The sequence below is a fragment of the Pristiophorus japonicus genome, chromosome 14, assembly GCF_044704955.1.
Source record: "Pristiophorus japonicus isolate sPriJap1 chromosome 14, sPriJap1.hap1, whole genome shotgun sequence".
NCBI lineage: Eukaryota > Metazoa > Chordata > Chondrichthyes > Pristiophoridae > Pristiophorus > Pristiophorus japonicus.
This window is the reverse complement of record NC_091990.1, coordinates 47,566,298-47,581,301: the sequence shown is the minus strand read 5'-3', so window position 1 is coordinate 47,581,301 and position 15,004 is coordinate 47,566,298. Positions and strand designations below refer to the sequence as shown.

At 46.5% G+C, this 15,004-nt stretch overlaps 1 protein-coding gene across 2 annotated transcripts; it reads right to left on the bottom strand.

Annotated features, from left to right (window-relative positions):
• Positions 1-5,791: 5,791 nt before the first annotated feature.
• On the bottom strand, positions 5,792-14,777 carry snip1 (Smad nuclear interacting protein). 2 transcript variants are annotated; one of them, XR_011596543.1, is made up of 4 exons: positions 14,483-14,777; positions 12,391-12,998; positions 8,278-9,659; positions 5,792-7,709 (listed from the first exon to the last, which is right to left on the bottom strand). XR_011596543.1 is itself a non-coding variant. In XM_070899206.1 (3 exons), the coding sequence occupies exons 1-3, from the start codon at positions 14,711-14,713 to the stop codon at positions 9,395-9,397; spliced, it is 1,104 nt and encodes a 367-aa protein (XP_070755307.1). In that variant the 5' UTR covers positions 14,714-14,777; the 3' UTR covers positions 5,792-9,394. The 2 variants fall into 2 exon arrangements, 1 of the variants encoding a protein (XP_070755307.1); XM_070899206.1 differs by having other exon boundaries at positions 5,792-9,659.
• Between the last annotated feature and the right edge of the window lie 227 nt (positions 14,778-15,004).

Sequence of the window (15,004 nt, the reverse complement as noted above, 5' to 3'; positions counted from 1 at the left end):
CTGTGTGGGAGCAGCGCCGCCTGCAGCCCAGGAGGGCGCATTACACTCACACACAGCGCCACCTCAAGCCCAGGAGGGCGCATTACACCCACACACAGCGCCACCTCAAGCCCAGGAGGGCGCATTACACTCACACACAGCGCCGCCTGAAGCCCAGGAGGGCGCATTACACCCACACACAGCGCCACCTCAAGCCCAGGAGGGCGCATTACACCCACACACAGCGCCACCTCAAGCCCAGGAGGGCGCATTACACTCACACACAGCGCCGCCTGAAGCCCAGGAGGGCGCATTACACCCACACACAGCGCCGCCTCAAGCCCAAGAGGGCGCATTACATCCACACACAGCGCCACCTGCAGTCCAGGAGGGCGCATTACACCCACACACAGCGCCGCCTGAAGCCCAGGAGGGCGCATTACATCCACACACAGCGCCGCCTCAAGCCCAGGAGGGCGCATTACACCCACACACAGCGCCGCCTCAAGCCCAGGAGGGCGCATTACATCCACATACAGCGTCACCTCAAGTCCAGGAGGGCGCATTACACCCACACACAGCGCCACCTCAAGCCCAGGAGGGCTCATTGCACCCACACACAGCGCCGCCTCAAGCCCAGGAGGGCGCATTACACCCACACATAGCGCCGCCTGCAGCACAGGAGGGCGCATTATAACCACGCACAGCGCCGCCTGAAGCCCAGGAGGGCGCATTACACCCACACACAACACCGCCTCAAGCCCAAGAGGACGCATTACACCCACACACAGCGCCACCTGCAGTCCAGGAGGGCGCATTACACACACACACAGCACCACTTGCAGCACAGGAGGGCTCATTACATCATCATCATAGGCAGTCCCTTGAAATCAAGGAAGACTTGCTTCCACTCTAAAAGTGAGTTCTCAGGTGACCGAACAGTCCAATACGGGAATTACAATCTCTGTCACAGGTGGGACAGACTGTGGTTGAAGGAAAGGGTGGGTGTGGAGTCTAGTTTGCCGCATGCTCTTTCCGCTGCCTGCACTTGGTTCCTGCATGCTCTCGGCGACGAGACTCGAGGTGCTCAGCCCCCTCCCGGATGCTCTTCCTCCACTTAGGGTGGTCTTTGGCCAGGGACTCCCAGGTGTCGGTGGGGATGTTGCATTTTATCAAGGAGGTTTTGAGGGTGCCTTGAAATGTTTCCTCTGCGCACCTGGGGTTCGCTTGCAATGTAGGAGTTCCGAATAGAGCGCTTGCTTTGGGAGTCTCATGTCGGGCCTGCGGACGATATGGCCCGCCCAATCTTCGTCGCCTCCAGGCTAGATCCAAGACCGTCCCATCCTCTGTCATCGAACTACATTCTAATTAAGCTCCACTCCAGCAGGGAGCTTGCTAAGGGTGAGCTGAAGCATTGCAGCAAGGAAGATTGAGAAGAGCGTTGGTGCGATGACGCAGCCCTGCTTGACCCCGGTCCAGACATGGTGGATCTGTTGGTCAGGATCATGGCTTGCATGTCATTACAGCACCAACTACAGCACAGCAGTGTGCATTATACCGACACACAGCACCGCACAGAGCACAGGAGGGTGCATTACACAAACAGCACTACCTAATGCACAGGAGGATGCATTGCACCAATGCACAGTGCTACCTACAGCCTAAGAGGATCATAGAATGGTTACTGCACAGAAGGCGGCTATTCGGCCCGTGCCGGCTCTCAGCTAATCACTCAACCATTGGTGGCCGTGCCTTCCGTTGCTTAGGCCCTAAGCTCTGGAACTCCCTGCCTAAACCTCTTTCCTTCTTCAAGACGCTCCTCAAAACCTACCTCTTTGACCAAGCTTTTGGTCACCTGCCCTAATTTCTCTTTATGTGGCTCAGTGTCAAATGTTTTTATTTCAAAATACTCCTGCGAAGCACCATGATCTTAGTGAATGGCGGAGCAGACGTGAGGGGCCAAATGGCCTACTCCTGTTCCAAATTCTTATGTTTCATTACTTTAAAGGCACTATATAAATATAAGTTGTTGTTGTTGTAGTCCCACTCTCCTGCCCTTTCCCCATAGCCCTGCAATTTCTTTTCCTTCACATACTTATCCAATTCTCTTTAGAAAGGTAAGATTGAGTCTCCTCCACCACCCTTTCAGGCAGTGCATTCCAGATCTTAACCACTCGCTGCGTAAAAAAAGTTTTTTCTTACCCCGCCTTTGATTCTTTTGTCAATCACCTTAAATCTTTGTCCTCTGGTTCTTGACCCTTCTACCAATGGGAACAGTTTCTCTCTATCTACTCTGTACAGAGCCTTCGTGTTTTTAAACACCTCGATCAAATCTCCTCTCAATCTTCTCTGCTCCAAGGAGAACAACCCCAACTTCTCCAGTCTATCCAATTAACTGAAGTCCCTCATTCTTGGAATCATTCTTGTAAATCTTTTCTGCACCTTCTCTAAGGCCTTCACATCCTTCCGAAAATGTGGTGCCCAGAATTGCACACAAACTCCAGTTGGGGCCGAACCAATGTTTTATACAGGTTCATCATAATTTCCACACTTTTGTACTCCATACCTCTATTTATGAAGCCCAGGATCCCGTAAGCCTTTTTAACTGTTTCCTCAACCTGCCCTGCCACCTTCAACTATTTGTGCACCCACTTCAGGATTGTACCATTTAGTTTATATTGCCCCTCCTCGTTCTTTCTACCAACATGTATCACTTCACACTTTTCTGCATTAAATTTCATTTGCCACGTATCCGCCCAGTTTACCAGCCTGTCTATGTCTTCCTGAAGTCTATTCCTATCTTCCTCACTGTTCACTATACTTCCGAGTTTTATGTTATCTGCAGATTTTGAAATTGTGCCCTGTACACCCAAGTCCAAGACATTAATATATATTAAGAAAAGCAGTGGTCATAGAGCTGCCTCCTGGGGAACACCACTGTTATCTTCCTCAAGTCCAATAAATAACTGTTCACCACTACTCTCTGTTTCCTGTCACTTAGCCTAGATACATATCTATGCTCCCACTGTCCCTTTTATTCCATGGACTTCAACTTTGCTGGCAAGCCTTTTATGTGGCACTTTGTTGAACACCTTTTGGAAATCCATGTACCCTCATCAAACCTTTGTTACCTCATCTATAAAACTCTTATCAAGTTGGTTAAACACGATTTGCCTTTAACAAATCCATGTTGGATTTCCTTAATTAATCCACCCCTATCCAAGTGACTATTAATTTTGTCTCTGATTACTGTTTCTAAAAGCTTCCCCACTGCCGGGGTTAAACTGACTGGCCAGTCGTTGCTGGGTTTATCTTAACACTCTTTTTTGAACAAGGGTGTAACAGTTGAAATTCTCCAGTCCTCTGGCACCATCCCCATATCTAAGGAGGATTGGAAAATTATGGCCGGTACCTCTGCGATTTCCTCCCACATGCTCCTGGTGATTTATTTATTTTAAGTACAGCCAGCCTTTCTATTACCTCTTTATCAATTTTTATCCAATCGAGTATTTCCATTACCTCCTCCTTCACTATGTCTATGGCAGCATCTTCCTTGGTGAAGACTCGTATAGTACCTCAGCTATACCCTCTGGTCTCCTTTCTGTATTGCTCCAACGCACATCACCACCTACAGCACAGGAGTGTGCATTACACCAACACAGCACCGCTTGCAGCACAGGAGGACGCATTACACCAACACACACAGCACTGCCTACAGTACAGGAGTGTGCATTACACTGACATACAGCACAGGAGGGTGCATTACACTGACACAAAGCACCGCATACAGCAGAGGAGGGTGCATTACACTGACACAAAGCACCGCATACAGCAGAGGAGGGTGCATTACACTGACACAAAGCACAGCATACAGCATAGGAGGGTGCATTACACTGACATACAGTACAGGAGTGTGCATTACACTGACATACAGCACAGGAGGGTGCATTACACTGACACAAAGTACCGCATACAGCAGAGGAGGGTGCATTACACCAACACAGTGAATGTCTTGAAATGTTTTTGTGGAGTGGAGCTTGGGAGGCAGGTGAGGAGTGTGCTGAAAACAGGAGCGTATCAGTGGGGATGAGGAAGAATGGAGATGGGCGATGTTTCAGAGATGGAAGTGTGTGGTCTTGAACTGAATATGGGGATTGAAGCTAAGCTTGGTCAAGTTGCATACATCAGATTGAGCATCCAGGAAAGCGGTGGATTTGGGCTGGGGTCTTAAGTTTTTGCTGGAAACTGGACAGGATAGCTTTGGCCTTGCCACAGTTGAGCTGCAGAAAGTTCTGGCTCATTCACAACTTGATGTCAGATAGGCAGTTGGACAGCACAGCGGAAGTTATGAAATCAGTCAGTCATAGGCGGTCCCTCAAACGAGGATGACTTGCTTCCACAAGAGTTCACCCGATGTTCCAGTCCTGAACTCCAATTGAGGGGGTGGAGGATGCCTGTACGTGGATTCTTTTAACGTGTGGTGACCGTTGCACATCAGCCACCACACAGGCTCGACAGAGCTAGGCCTTTATCAAGTGGCAACTGGAGAACTGCTCTGCTGCACGGACCTAGTGCGCACACATATCGCAGTGTGGGCTGGCCAGTGCTGTCCCTGAGCCCTCGGCTCTTCTGGGTCCCGCACCCTCATTCGCCGCACCTTTACCCACGCTGTTCCACAGAGCAATCCAGTAAGGGTGTTTTGTTGACCACTTTTAAAACTGAATTGTGACAATTCCTTAGCTTAGAACTGTAATGTCATGCCTCATAAAGTCCCTGTGCCCCAGAAACTGGTTTCAAGATCCTCATTCTCAAATGCTTCCATTACCATGTTGTACCCTACCTGGGATGCAAGGTTGCTGGTAGAGCGATAATGTTGAGTGTCATCACCTACATCTGCAAACTGACAATGTGTTTATGTGACTAATGGATGGTATGCAGAGGAAGAGGGGGCAAGAAATGAACCTTGGAGGTGACTGTGTGGGCATGTGGGCAATAGCCATTGCAGGCGATGTGCTGACTTCAGAGCGATAAGTAGGAATGGATCCATGCGAGGACGGTACACGAGGTAACCACAGCAGAGAGGTGCGGAGGCTGTCATTGACCTGAACGAATGCAACCGGGAAGACATAAAGCAATGATGCTTCATGGTCAGTCACACAGAATATCTTTGGTTACTTTCACCAATGTGGTCTGTCTTGTGAAAGAAGTCATGTGACATGCAGTTTGGGGTCAACAGTATTTTCCAGAACCTTGGGGAGATTGAAGACAGTGTATGTATTTAAACAAAGCCTCTATACGTATAGACAAGTTAGTATGAATCCTAAATCTCCCTCTTAACAAGGTGATGCTACTGACAACTCTGCACTCAGTGGCGACATGAATTTTCAACTAGCTTTCACAAACGAAAATTAAAATGGCTAGTCATGTCATATGCAAGCATTTTGTTTTGTACAAGGTGGATGTGCAATCATTCACATATTCGTAAACACACACAATAGGTTATTTTGCAGTTATATATTGGCTGCAAGAGAAAAATAATTCAGCCACCTCCACATTATCCAGTTATTTTGTTGGAAAGTGCACGTCAGCTGTGAACATGATGGAGTTCACCAGTTGGCCAACATTAACTGTTTGGTCTTATACATGGGCATTTGGATATTTATCCCAGCAATAATTCAAAGTCTTGTGCCGAAGGCAAATATTTATTTTAAATGGAAGAAATATGCAAAGTATTACTTTTCATTGGAGATTCACAAACAACTGTCAATCAACAGAAACTTCCAATAATAAGCCTGTAAATGACCTTGGGATGTGCCTAATTCAATCACATCCCCATAGGGAGTACTCAAGCAATACCTTTAATGGAACAGGCTAGGTTATTTAAATGGAGAAAGATTGCAAAGTGCTGCAGTACAGCGGGACCTGGGGGTACTTGTGCACGAAACACAAAATGATAGTATGCAGGTATAGCAAGTGATCAGGAAGGCCAATAGTATCTTGGCCTTTATTGCAAAGGGAATGGAGTATAAAAGCAGGGAAGTCTTGCCACAGCTATACAGGGTATTGGTGCAGCATACCTGGAATACTGCGTGCAGTTTTGGTTCTCATATTTACGAAAGGATATACTTGCTTTGGAGGCAGTTCAGAGAAGGTTCACTCGGTTGATTCCGAGGATGAGGGGGTTGACTTATAAGGAAAAGTGGAGTAAGTTGGGCCTCTACTCATTGGAATTCAGAAGAATGAGAGGTGATCTTATCGAAACGTATAAGATTATGAGGGGGCTTGACAAGGTGGATGCAGAGAGGATGTTTCCACTGATGGGGGAGACTAGAACTAGAGGGCATGATCTTAGAATAAGGGGCCGCCCAGTTAAAACAGAGATGAGAAATTTCTTCTCAGAGGTTTGTAAATCTGTGGAATTCGCTGCCTCAGAGAGCTGTGGAAGCTGGGACATTGAATAAATTTAAGACAGAGATAGACAGTTTCTTAAACGATAAGGGGTTATGGGGAGCGGGGCAGGGAAGTGGGGCCGAGTCCATGATCAGATCAGCCATGATCTTATTGAATGGCGGAGCAGGCTCGAGGGACCATATGGCCTACTCCTGTTCCTATTTCTTATGTTCTTACGTTAATCTCAGCTCTGAGCAGCTGAAGGATCAGAGCCATGTTTCAGACCCCAGACTACCCACAATTATGGCACAGGTGGTCAGCTGGAAAATTAAGGCCTCTTTTCAGAAGCATGTACTGCCCAATGTTCCCTTTAAGCCGTGCGGCCATGCAGCACTAGAGGTCCCGCGCAGCTGGCTCACCGGCCTTTAAATGGAGAAAAACCGCACATGCACAGAATTTTGAATGGGCTGCGCATCCACTTAAAGGGGCCACACACCCTAAAAATAATTAAAAGGGAATGGTGGTAATGTCATATTTAGAACATAGGCACTCAAAACATGAAAAATATTGTTGAAATCTACTTTACTAAAAATGATACAGACTGCCAAAAAACATAGGAGCGATTGTAACAAAGTCAACTTTACAATCTACCGAACACCAGTTTTCTTTATACAACAAAATATAATTTTGAGCAGTATTTTAAAACAACGTTTCATTTAATAACAAAATGCGTCAAAAGGTAGGTTGTGTCACTGTTCATTATCGCTCTCTGTTGCTTAGCAACAATCTGGCTTCTCTTCTTTGCTGGACAACTGCACAGGGGAAGGGGGTAAACTTGAGCCCTTTGGTATGAAAACCTATGAACATTTTAGCAGATACATTTGTTCACAACGAAAAGAATTTTAGTAGAAAAAAAAAATCAGATATGTTCTTCCTGACTGGTTGTTTTCAAGGCCTGCACCCGCTAGGTGTGTGCAATTACACTAAAGCTGTAAAAAAAAATATTTTACCCGCTTTCTTTAAAAAAAAATCAAACTCTTTATAGATGCCACATCTACCAAGTGCAACATTTCCTGCCCCTTCAAGTCAGGAGAGCTGAATGTTCCAGACCCCCTCCTTGAACATTTCAATGTAATACGTCAGCAAGAAGTACAACTCAAACAAGCTGGTTCCCTCCTCCCTGTCCCCTTTAAAATTAATATCTTCACTCCAAGCAGTTATGGAGGCAGTGTTAGATGCAGCTATATGCCCAGGGCATCTTAAATGTAAAGTCCATCAATAAAATGAAAATGATTCAAAAACAGAAAATGCTGGAAAGCGCTCAGCAGGTCAGGCAGCATCTGTGGAGAGAGAGACTCAGGGTTAACATTTCAGGTCCATGACCTTTTGTAATAGCTGCTAAAAAGTAAAATGAATGTTGTTGGAATATCCATCTCCTACCACTAGATGCCAGAAACAAGGGTTGGAAACATAATGTATAGACATGTTTTTGCAGAATAAAACTATTTCAAGCATTTCCTGCTTGAATCCGACAGCAGACTCCTAAATACGAGACCCCCGAATCAGATTGGGCTGGCAGTTTAAAGAATCCAATGGTGCTTCAAATTGACAATATTCCTCTTACTGACAGGAAGTGCAGGGATTTAAACTCAGAACAAGCAATCCCAAACAAGATTATGTTCAATTTTTCTATCACAATGAGTTGGATTTGAACCAGTAACATCCCAGGAATTTAATTGGATACAGAAAGGGAGAGGGGGAATAACTTTCAGTCGTGTAGATACTGGGAAATAGTTAGCGAGTTTCCCATCAGCCAATGCCTTTTGGGTGTCTTCACTGACAGCAGGTACAGCTGCATTTGCAACTGTTTCCCAATTAAACCTGATGCATCAATATCCAGAGACCTACCTAAGGGGTTCATTGTGGAGTGGTTTGTTGACATTCCTCGTTTCCTGCTGCAAACGGCGACCCAAACCATCAACTCATAGCTGGCTGGAGGAGGAAAAAATACCTTTAACCTGAAATGCTCCTGCAAGGAAGGAGATTGGAGTAATTGTGTGTAGTGCGCGATCAGGAAACGAGAAGATCGCTGCCTTCCCCTCTTTAACCAAAAGAGGTACGAGAAGAAATCAAACTCAAGAGGCAGAAGCCCTCCTGCATGGGGGAAAAAACATTCTATATTTTCACAAAAGGATTCACCACAAAATATTTTGTCCAAATGATAAATTTTTACCATTTACTTCATCGACCGTGCAAATGCCAGAGGGATTCTGAAAGGCGCGTAACCATAACTCATGGACAGATCAGAGCTTCTGAATTGGGGAAAAATAGCACACAACTTGTCTGCAATCTTCTGCCAGAAAAGGAAAGTAATTAAAGGTATCAGCCGAGCAATGCAGTATCTCAGATCCTGTAAAAGCCAAGAGGAGTATGAAAGGAGCTGAAGTGACAATATGAGCAGTTGTTGTGGGACATCCCCAGACGAAAGAGTCCAGCAGGTTAATTTGTTTATGGAGTTTATTATTCTCTACCTAATAACTTGGGAGCTAAAAAAAAGAAAATCAAAAGAATATAATGAAAAGCATCACATACTCCTACATCATTAACAATGCTGCACTTCAGTAGTTGCTCTGTTAAATTTACTCCAGCCAACTCCACAGAGTTGCTCCTTGCTTCCATTTGGAAGGCCTCTTCCAGAACTCCGCACTGGAGGCAAACGTATCAGATCAGGAAACAGGAAATTTGATTGCGAAACAGAACCCTAAACGTTTGGTCTGAAGGAATTATACTGTTCAATCCTGCAGGCCAGGCTGTCTTTTGTTCTTTGAATCGTCATATTGGGTTGCAACGGAAGGGAGAGAGTCAATATATGCTATTAGTTGGCTTGGCCTGGACAGAAAAATATAAAACTGGTCAACTGTCCCTGGTCCTTCCAATTATAGTATAATCATTTATCTGCAAGTCTGAAAGGGAAAGTAAAACTGCAGTGCCAATTTCAAAATGAAGAGTGGGTAGGTTTTTAATATTAACTTTCAACTCCCTCGTCCTCGTCGTTGTCGTTCTGCTCTTCTTTTGCATCCACCTCAGCGGTGTCCGAGAATTCGTGCAGAATGACGTACTCCCTGCTGCTGAAGCCAAATTTTAGCACGTCCTTTTCCCGAAGTTCGTAGTATCGCTGCGCTTCAATGCGCTGATTGTTAAGGTATGTGCCATTGGCAGAGCCCAGGTCGATGATGTACGGTCTCACCCTCCTGCCAGGCGTGCCATCACTCCGTGTGAACTCCACAAGTCTGCGGGGAGAAAATTGGCAGCAAGTTAGGCCGGGCAACGACTGTACTTGTGAATATTAAAGTTCTACAATTCTACTTCAGCTTCATTCAGACAGGAAGAATTATACTGAGATTTTACTCAAGGAGGGAAGTAAAACTAGCCAACAACCTCAAATGAAAAGTTACCCAATGAGAAAGGGCCAGAGAGGTGCAGATTGGTGCTCCATCCTTGTCCACTGAATGGTAGGCCCAAGAGTCCTAATGAACCAGGCTCCTCGTCTAACATTAACAGTGGGTGGACAGAGACTAGAGATGAATACACCAATTGTCTGTATTTCTTAAAACTACTCAGGAGGAAAAGAGTACTCGTCCTCACAAGGAGGGCAGAAAGGAAAAAGCAAAGAAGGAAGGAGAAAAGACCCTGCAGTAGAGTCCCATGGGCTCTTGCTGCACACCAGCGTGCAGGCAGACTCACAGCAGTATTGGCAGAGACTGGGTGTCTTCTTGGCTGGGGAGAGAACCCTAAATAGAGCAGAATGAGATAACATTTACAAATGGGGCAAAAATACTTCCAACAGCAATTACTATGCCAGAGGACACGCCTAAAGAAACCTCCACGAAATGAGAATGTGAACTTTGTGTGAATAGGACTGCTCAAAATGGCTACTTTTACAAAATAAATAGAAAGGAGAAGCATTTGAGTTTTTTTTTTAAATCATCTAGGTACAGTTCCCCTCACCCACAACACAAAAATGTAACTTCAATTTGTAATCACAATGAAGCAAGGCTGTCCATTAGCCTTGCTCAATCCACAGAGTGGGGTTGGGGAGATCTGCGCACGTTAGAAAGAAACCCGACAATCAATGCACACACCCTAATACTACACATTTCAATCATTACCATCCAAGTATTTTCCTCTATAAAACAGCCAAAGGATAGTAGCAATGTTTAAAAAGGGATTGAGAGAAAATGACAGCAGACTGTTGAAACAAACCAGTTGACGTGACTCGAGTGTGGAATGAAATGAGACCATTTGTCCGTCAAACCCAAACCTTCCATGATCCATGTAAAATTTACTCAATCACAAAGCATTTCCCACTTATTTTTGTCCCAAGACAAAAAGTTGTGCATCAATATTGCCCCCCGCCCTCAAGGTATCAGTTAAAGCTTTGCACAAACATTGGCTGCCACGTTTCCTTCATTACAACAGTGATTACACTTCAAAAAGTACTTTATTGGTTGTGAAGCGCTTTGCGACATTCTGAGGTCACGAAAGGCACTATAGAAATGCAAGTTCTTTCTTTTTTTCTTTAACTTCCGAATCGCTCTCCAATTTGGTCAGCTATTCTCCAGAGAGCTCACCTTCCCTGTCCCGGAAATTCAGGAACCATCGTGTCCTTTTGAGTTTTTGCTCAGGCAGTAAAGTACCACTATAACCTCCAGCCCAGTTCTTAACTAGATGTTTGATCAGTCCTTTTTAAAGGAGGTATTGAATATTAACTACCTTTTCTGGGAAGCCTGCACTATATAGTAACTACTGTCTAGTGAGGAAAAAAAAATAATTTCCTAATGTCTAGATTTCCTGTAAAGAAGATGTAGGAAAGAAAGAGATATGGATGGGGAATAAAAGGGGGCCATTGACGCAAAAATATTACACAACAGGACAGGAAAAATAACATTGGTGTTCACGAAATAGCTAAGACACAGTCTTGGTTTAGGACCGCTGTTTTGCCACAAAGCAAAGCCTTTTATAAAGGATGGATATGTCCATATGATACAGTGACACACCAACAGCTTTCGGCTGCTGCTAGTTACTGTATAATGTGATGTGTAGCTGACAGACCCAAGTTATACTGGTGGTGACGGTTTGCACTGAAGTTACTGACAAAGGAGCTCTGTGCACTGAGATCTGTTTGCCGGAGCAGAGAATGTTTAATAGGTGGGAACACCATACTAAGTTTGGAAAGTTGCCAGGAAAATCAGGCTGAGTTATGCGAGGCCTAATGCAAAGTCCAAGTGATGCAAAATTATCTAATTAGTGTATTTCAGACTTCCTGGCTGCAGCACATTTGAAGGTCAGAATGGAACCCAGTGTCAGCCATGGCTCAGTGGGTAGCACTCTTGCCTCGGAGTCAGAGGGTTGTGGGTTCAAGTCCCACTCCAGACACTTGAGTACAAAGAGCTAGGGTGACACTCCTGAGGGAGTGCTGCGATGTCAGAGGTGCTGTCTTTCGGATGAGACATTAAACTGAGGTTTTGCTCTCTCCGGTGGACGTAAAAGATTCCATGCCACGAGTCCGAAGAAGAGCAAGGGACTAGTGGGATAGCTCTTTCCAGAGTTATCCCCGGTGCCCTGGCCAATATTTATCCCTCAATCACCATCACTAAAAACAGATTATCACATTGCTGTTTGTGGGAGCTTGCTGTGCACAAATTGGCTGCCGCATTTCCTACTATACAACAGTGACTGCACTTCCAAGAGTACTTCATTGGCTGCAAAGCACTTTGGAACATTCTGAGGTCATGAATAGAAATGCAAGTCTTTTTTCATGTCCATCCAGACTGGGAATCACCTTCTATCGATTCCAAGTTGATAGTACAAGTCTGTTATAAAGCACGTACAGGGTACTTATATTGAGTACTTTAGAGAATAACTTCAGCTCCTTTAATAGTTTGGGGGCATGTAAAAAAATGACAACAGGATATTTATACCCTTCTTCCATTCAGCTGCATTTAATAGCTACACACCAACCTGTATTGTAGCACTGCATGTTGCTTGGAGCAGGAGGGATGGTCAATTGGGATATCCACTATCCTCCGCTGCCGACCCAAGAGATAGGCACTCTGACGATGAATATGCATGACTGGGAGCGGCTCTTCATTCTTGAATGGATAAAGTCGCCATCGTTTTCTTGGGATCCGAGACTCTGGCGGTTCATTGTATTTTATCACCACTCCACGAAAGGTATTTGTATCTTCCACAAGGGCACCGGATAATTCAAAATTTGGCTCCTCTTTCACCTGCGCTGGGTTGCCGCTATTAGCCTGACTGTCGTTGGACTCGGATTCAGGATTCTCCTCGTCGAGCATTTGGCATTGGTTGCGGTTCTGGCGCCTCCGCTCATTGTAGTACTCTCGCGCGGCTTGCTGGTCGTTCAGCTGCTGAGCCTCTCTGTCGCAGCCGCTCACGCTGGGTTCTGCGTGGGACCCGCCATTCCGCTTGCTGTGGCCTCGCCCCCGGTCTGACCACTCTCGATGTCGCTCTCGGTTGCCGTCCTTCTTGCGCCGGTGCTCATTTTCTTCATGGCGGTCGCGGTGACGGCGTTCATCGCGGTCCCGTCGCGGATGGTCGTGCCGCTCCTGAATGTAATGAGAAAAATCTAACTTTACCAGCCGTAGCACAGCTCGGAATTGAGAGACCATTTTTTTTTTAAAAAAAGAAACCTTGCATCGCAACCGTTGATGATGATTATCAGCAAACCCATTTCTTTCTGAAATATATGAACTGAAATACCAGTACCTGTATAAATAATTTTAAGGTTAGCTTAAATTTACCTCTTGGCACCAGAACAGAATAAAACTCTCATCCAGGCTGGCAATTTGATATTTGAGCCACTAGAAAAAGAATAAACATAGAATCTTACAGCACAGAAGGAAGTCACTCAGCATTTCGTGCCCGTACCGGCTCTTTGGAAAGAACTATTTAATTAGTACCACTCCCCTGCTCTTTCCCCACAGCCCTGCAATATTTTACCTTTATCCAATTCCCTTTTGAAAGTTACTATTGAATGTGCTTCCACCACCTTTCAGGCAGTGTGTTCCAGATCTTAAGAACACTGTTTTAAAAAAAAAAAAATCTCATTTCATCTCCAATGTTCCCACTAATTTTTTTGGGTGTGGGGCCTCTTTAACGGACTGCTCGGCCCATTCAAATTTCTGCACATGCGCGGTTTTTCCATTTTAAAAAGTTGGTGAGTGGGCAGTGCAGGACGTCCAGGCCGCTGCCCTGCACAGCGCATCTCCCTCTCCCGAATGGCCGTAAATTTCTCGGCTTCTTTGGTTATTTTGCCAATTAACTTAAAATCTGGGTATTCCGGTGGCTGACGCTGCTGCCAGTGGAAACTGTTTCTCCTTATTTACTCTATCGGTCAGTCTGTGGCTCAGTGGGTAGCACTCTCGCCTCTGAGTCAGAAGGTTGTGGGTTCAAGTCCCACTCCAGGGACTTGAGCACAAAAGGAATCTAGGCTGACACTCCAGTGCAGTGGTGAGAGAGTGCTGCACTGTCGGAGGTGCCGTCTTTCGGATGTGCCGTCTTTCGGATGAGGCGTTAAACTGAGGTTCTGTCTGCTCCCTCAGGTGGATGTAAAAGATCACATGGCACTATTTCGAAGAGCACGGGAGTTATCCCCGGTGTCCTGGTCAATATTTATCCCTCAATCAACATAACAAAACAGATTATCACGTTACTGTCTGTGGGAGCTTGCTGTGCGCAAGTTAGCTGCCGCGTTTCCCACATTACAACAGTGACTACACTCCAAAAGTACTTCATTGTTGTAAAGTGCTTTGAAACGTGTGGTGGTCGTGAAAGGCGTTATATAAATGCAAGCCTTTCTTCCTATCTAAATCTTTCACCTCCCTTCTCAAGCGATGCTTGCAACAAATCCACCTCCTTCCCGATGTTAACCCTTACTAATGAATGATATTTGCACACAATTAGGAGCGGCTTGCTGTGGGAGCCCGCTCCCCTGCCCCCTCCTCTGCCTCTGTGAGACTGGGGGAGAGGAGCTGCTGTGGGCCGGGGATTGGGGCCGGATTGTCACCGTGCGCTCTGTGCCGCCACTCACCCGCTTCCACCTGCCGTCGGGCCGAGGAGGCTGCTGCTCCTCCTCGGCCGGCGCCGCCGGCTCCCTCCGGGCCGGGGAGCGGCTCTTCCAGTGGCCGGGCGGAGACAGGCTGCCCCCGGAGGAGCCGGAACTGGAGGGCCGGTGCTTGGAGGCCACCGCGCCCTCGCTTTTGACGCGGACTCTGTCGCGTTCGGGGCTGTGCGCGGCCTTGCGGCGGGCCTGGGCCTGCATGTTGCGGCGGGGCTGCTGCCAGAGGCCGGGCGCTTCAGCCGGACCTGTCCACACCCGGAAACACCGCCCGGGTGGGGGACACAAGCACTTCCGGGGCAGGGTGGGGGTGAGAGGTCAGGCCTGGCTTCAGGGACTATTCCCACCACAGGCCCTGTTATCCCAAACTCCTCATCGGCGCCTCCTCGAATGGAGGATGACCCGCTTCCAACCAACAAGCGACGAATTCCGAGGTGTTTCAATGAGGGACCCGACATTCCAGATCCCTGACATTCCAGGTCCCTGATATTCCAG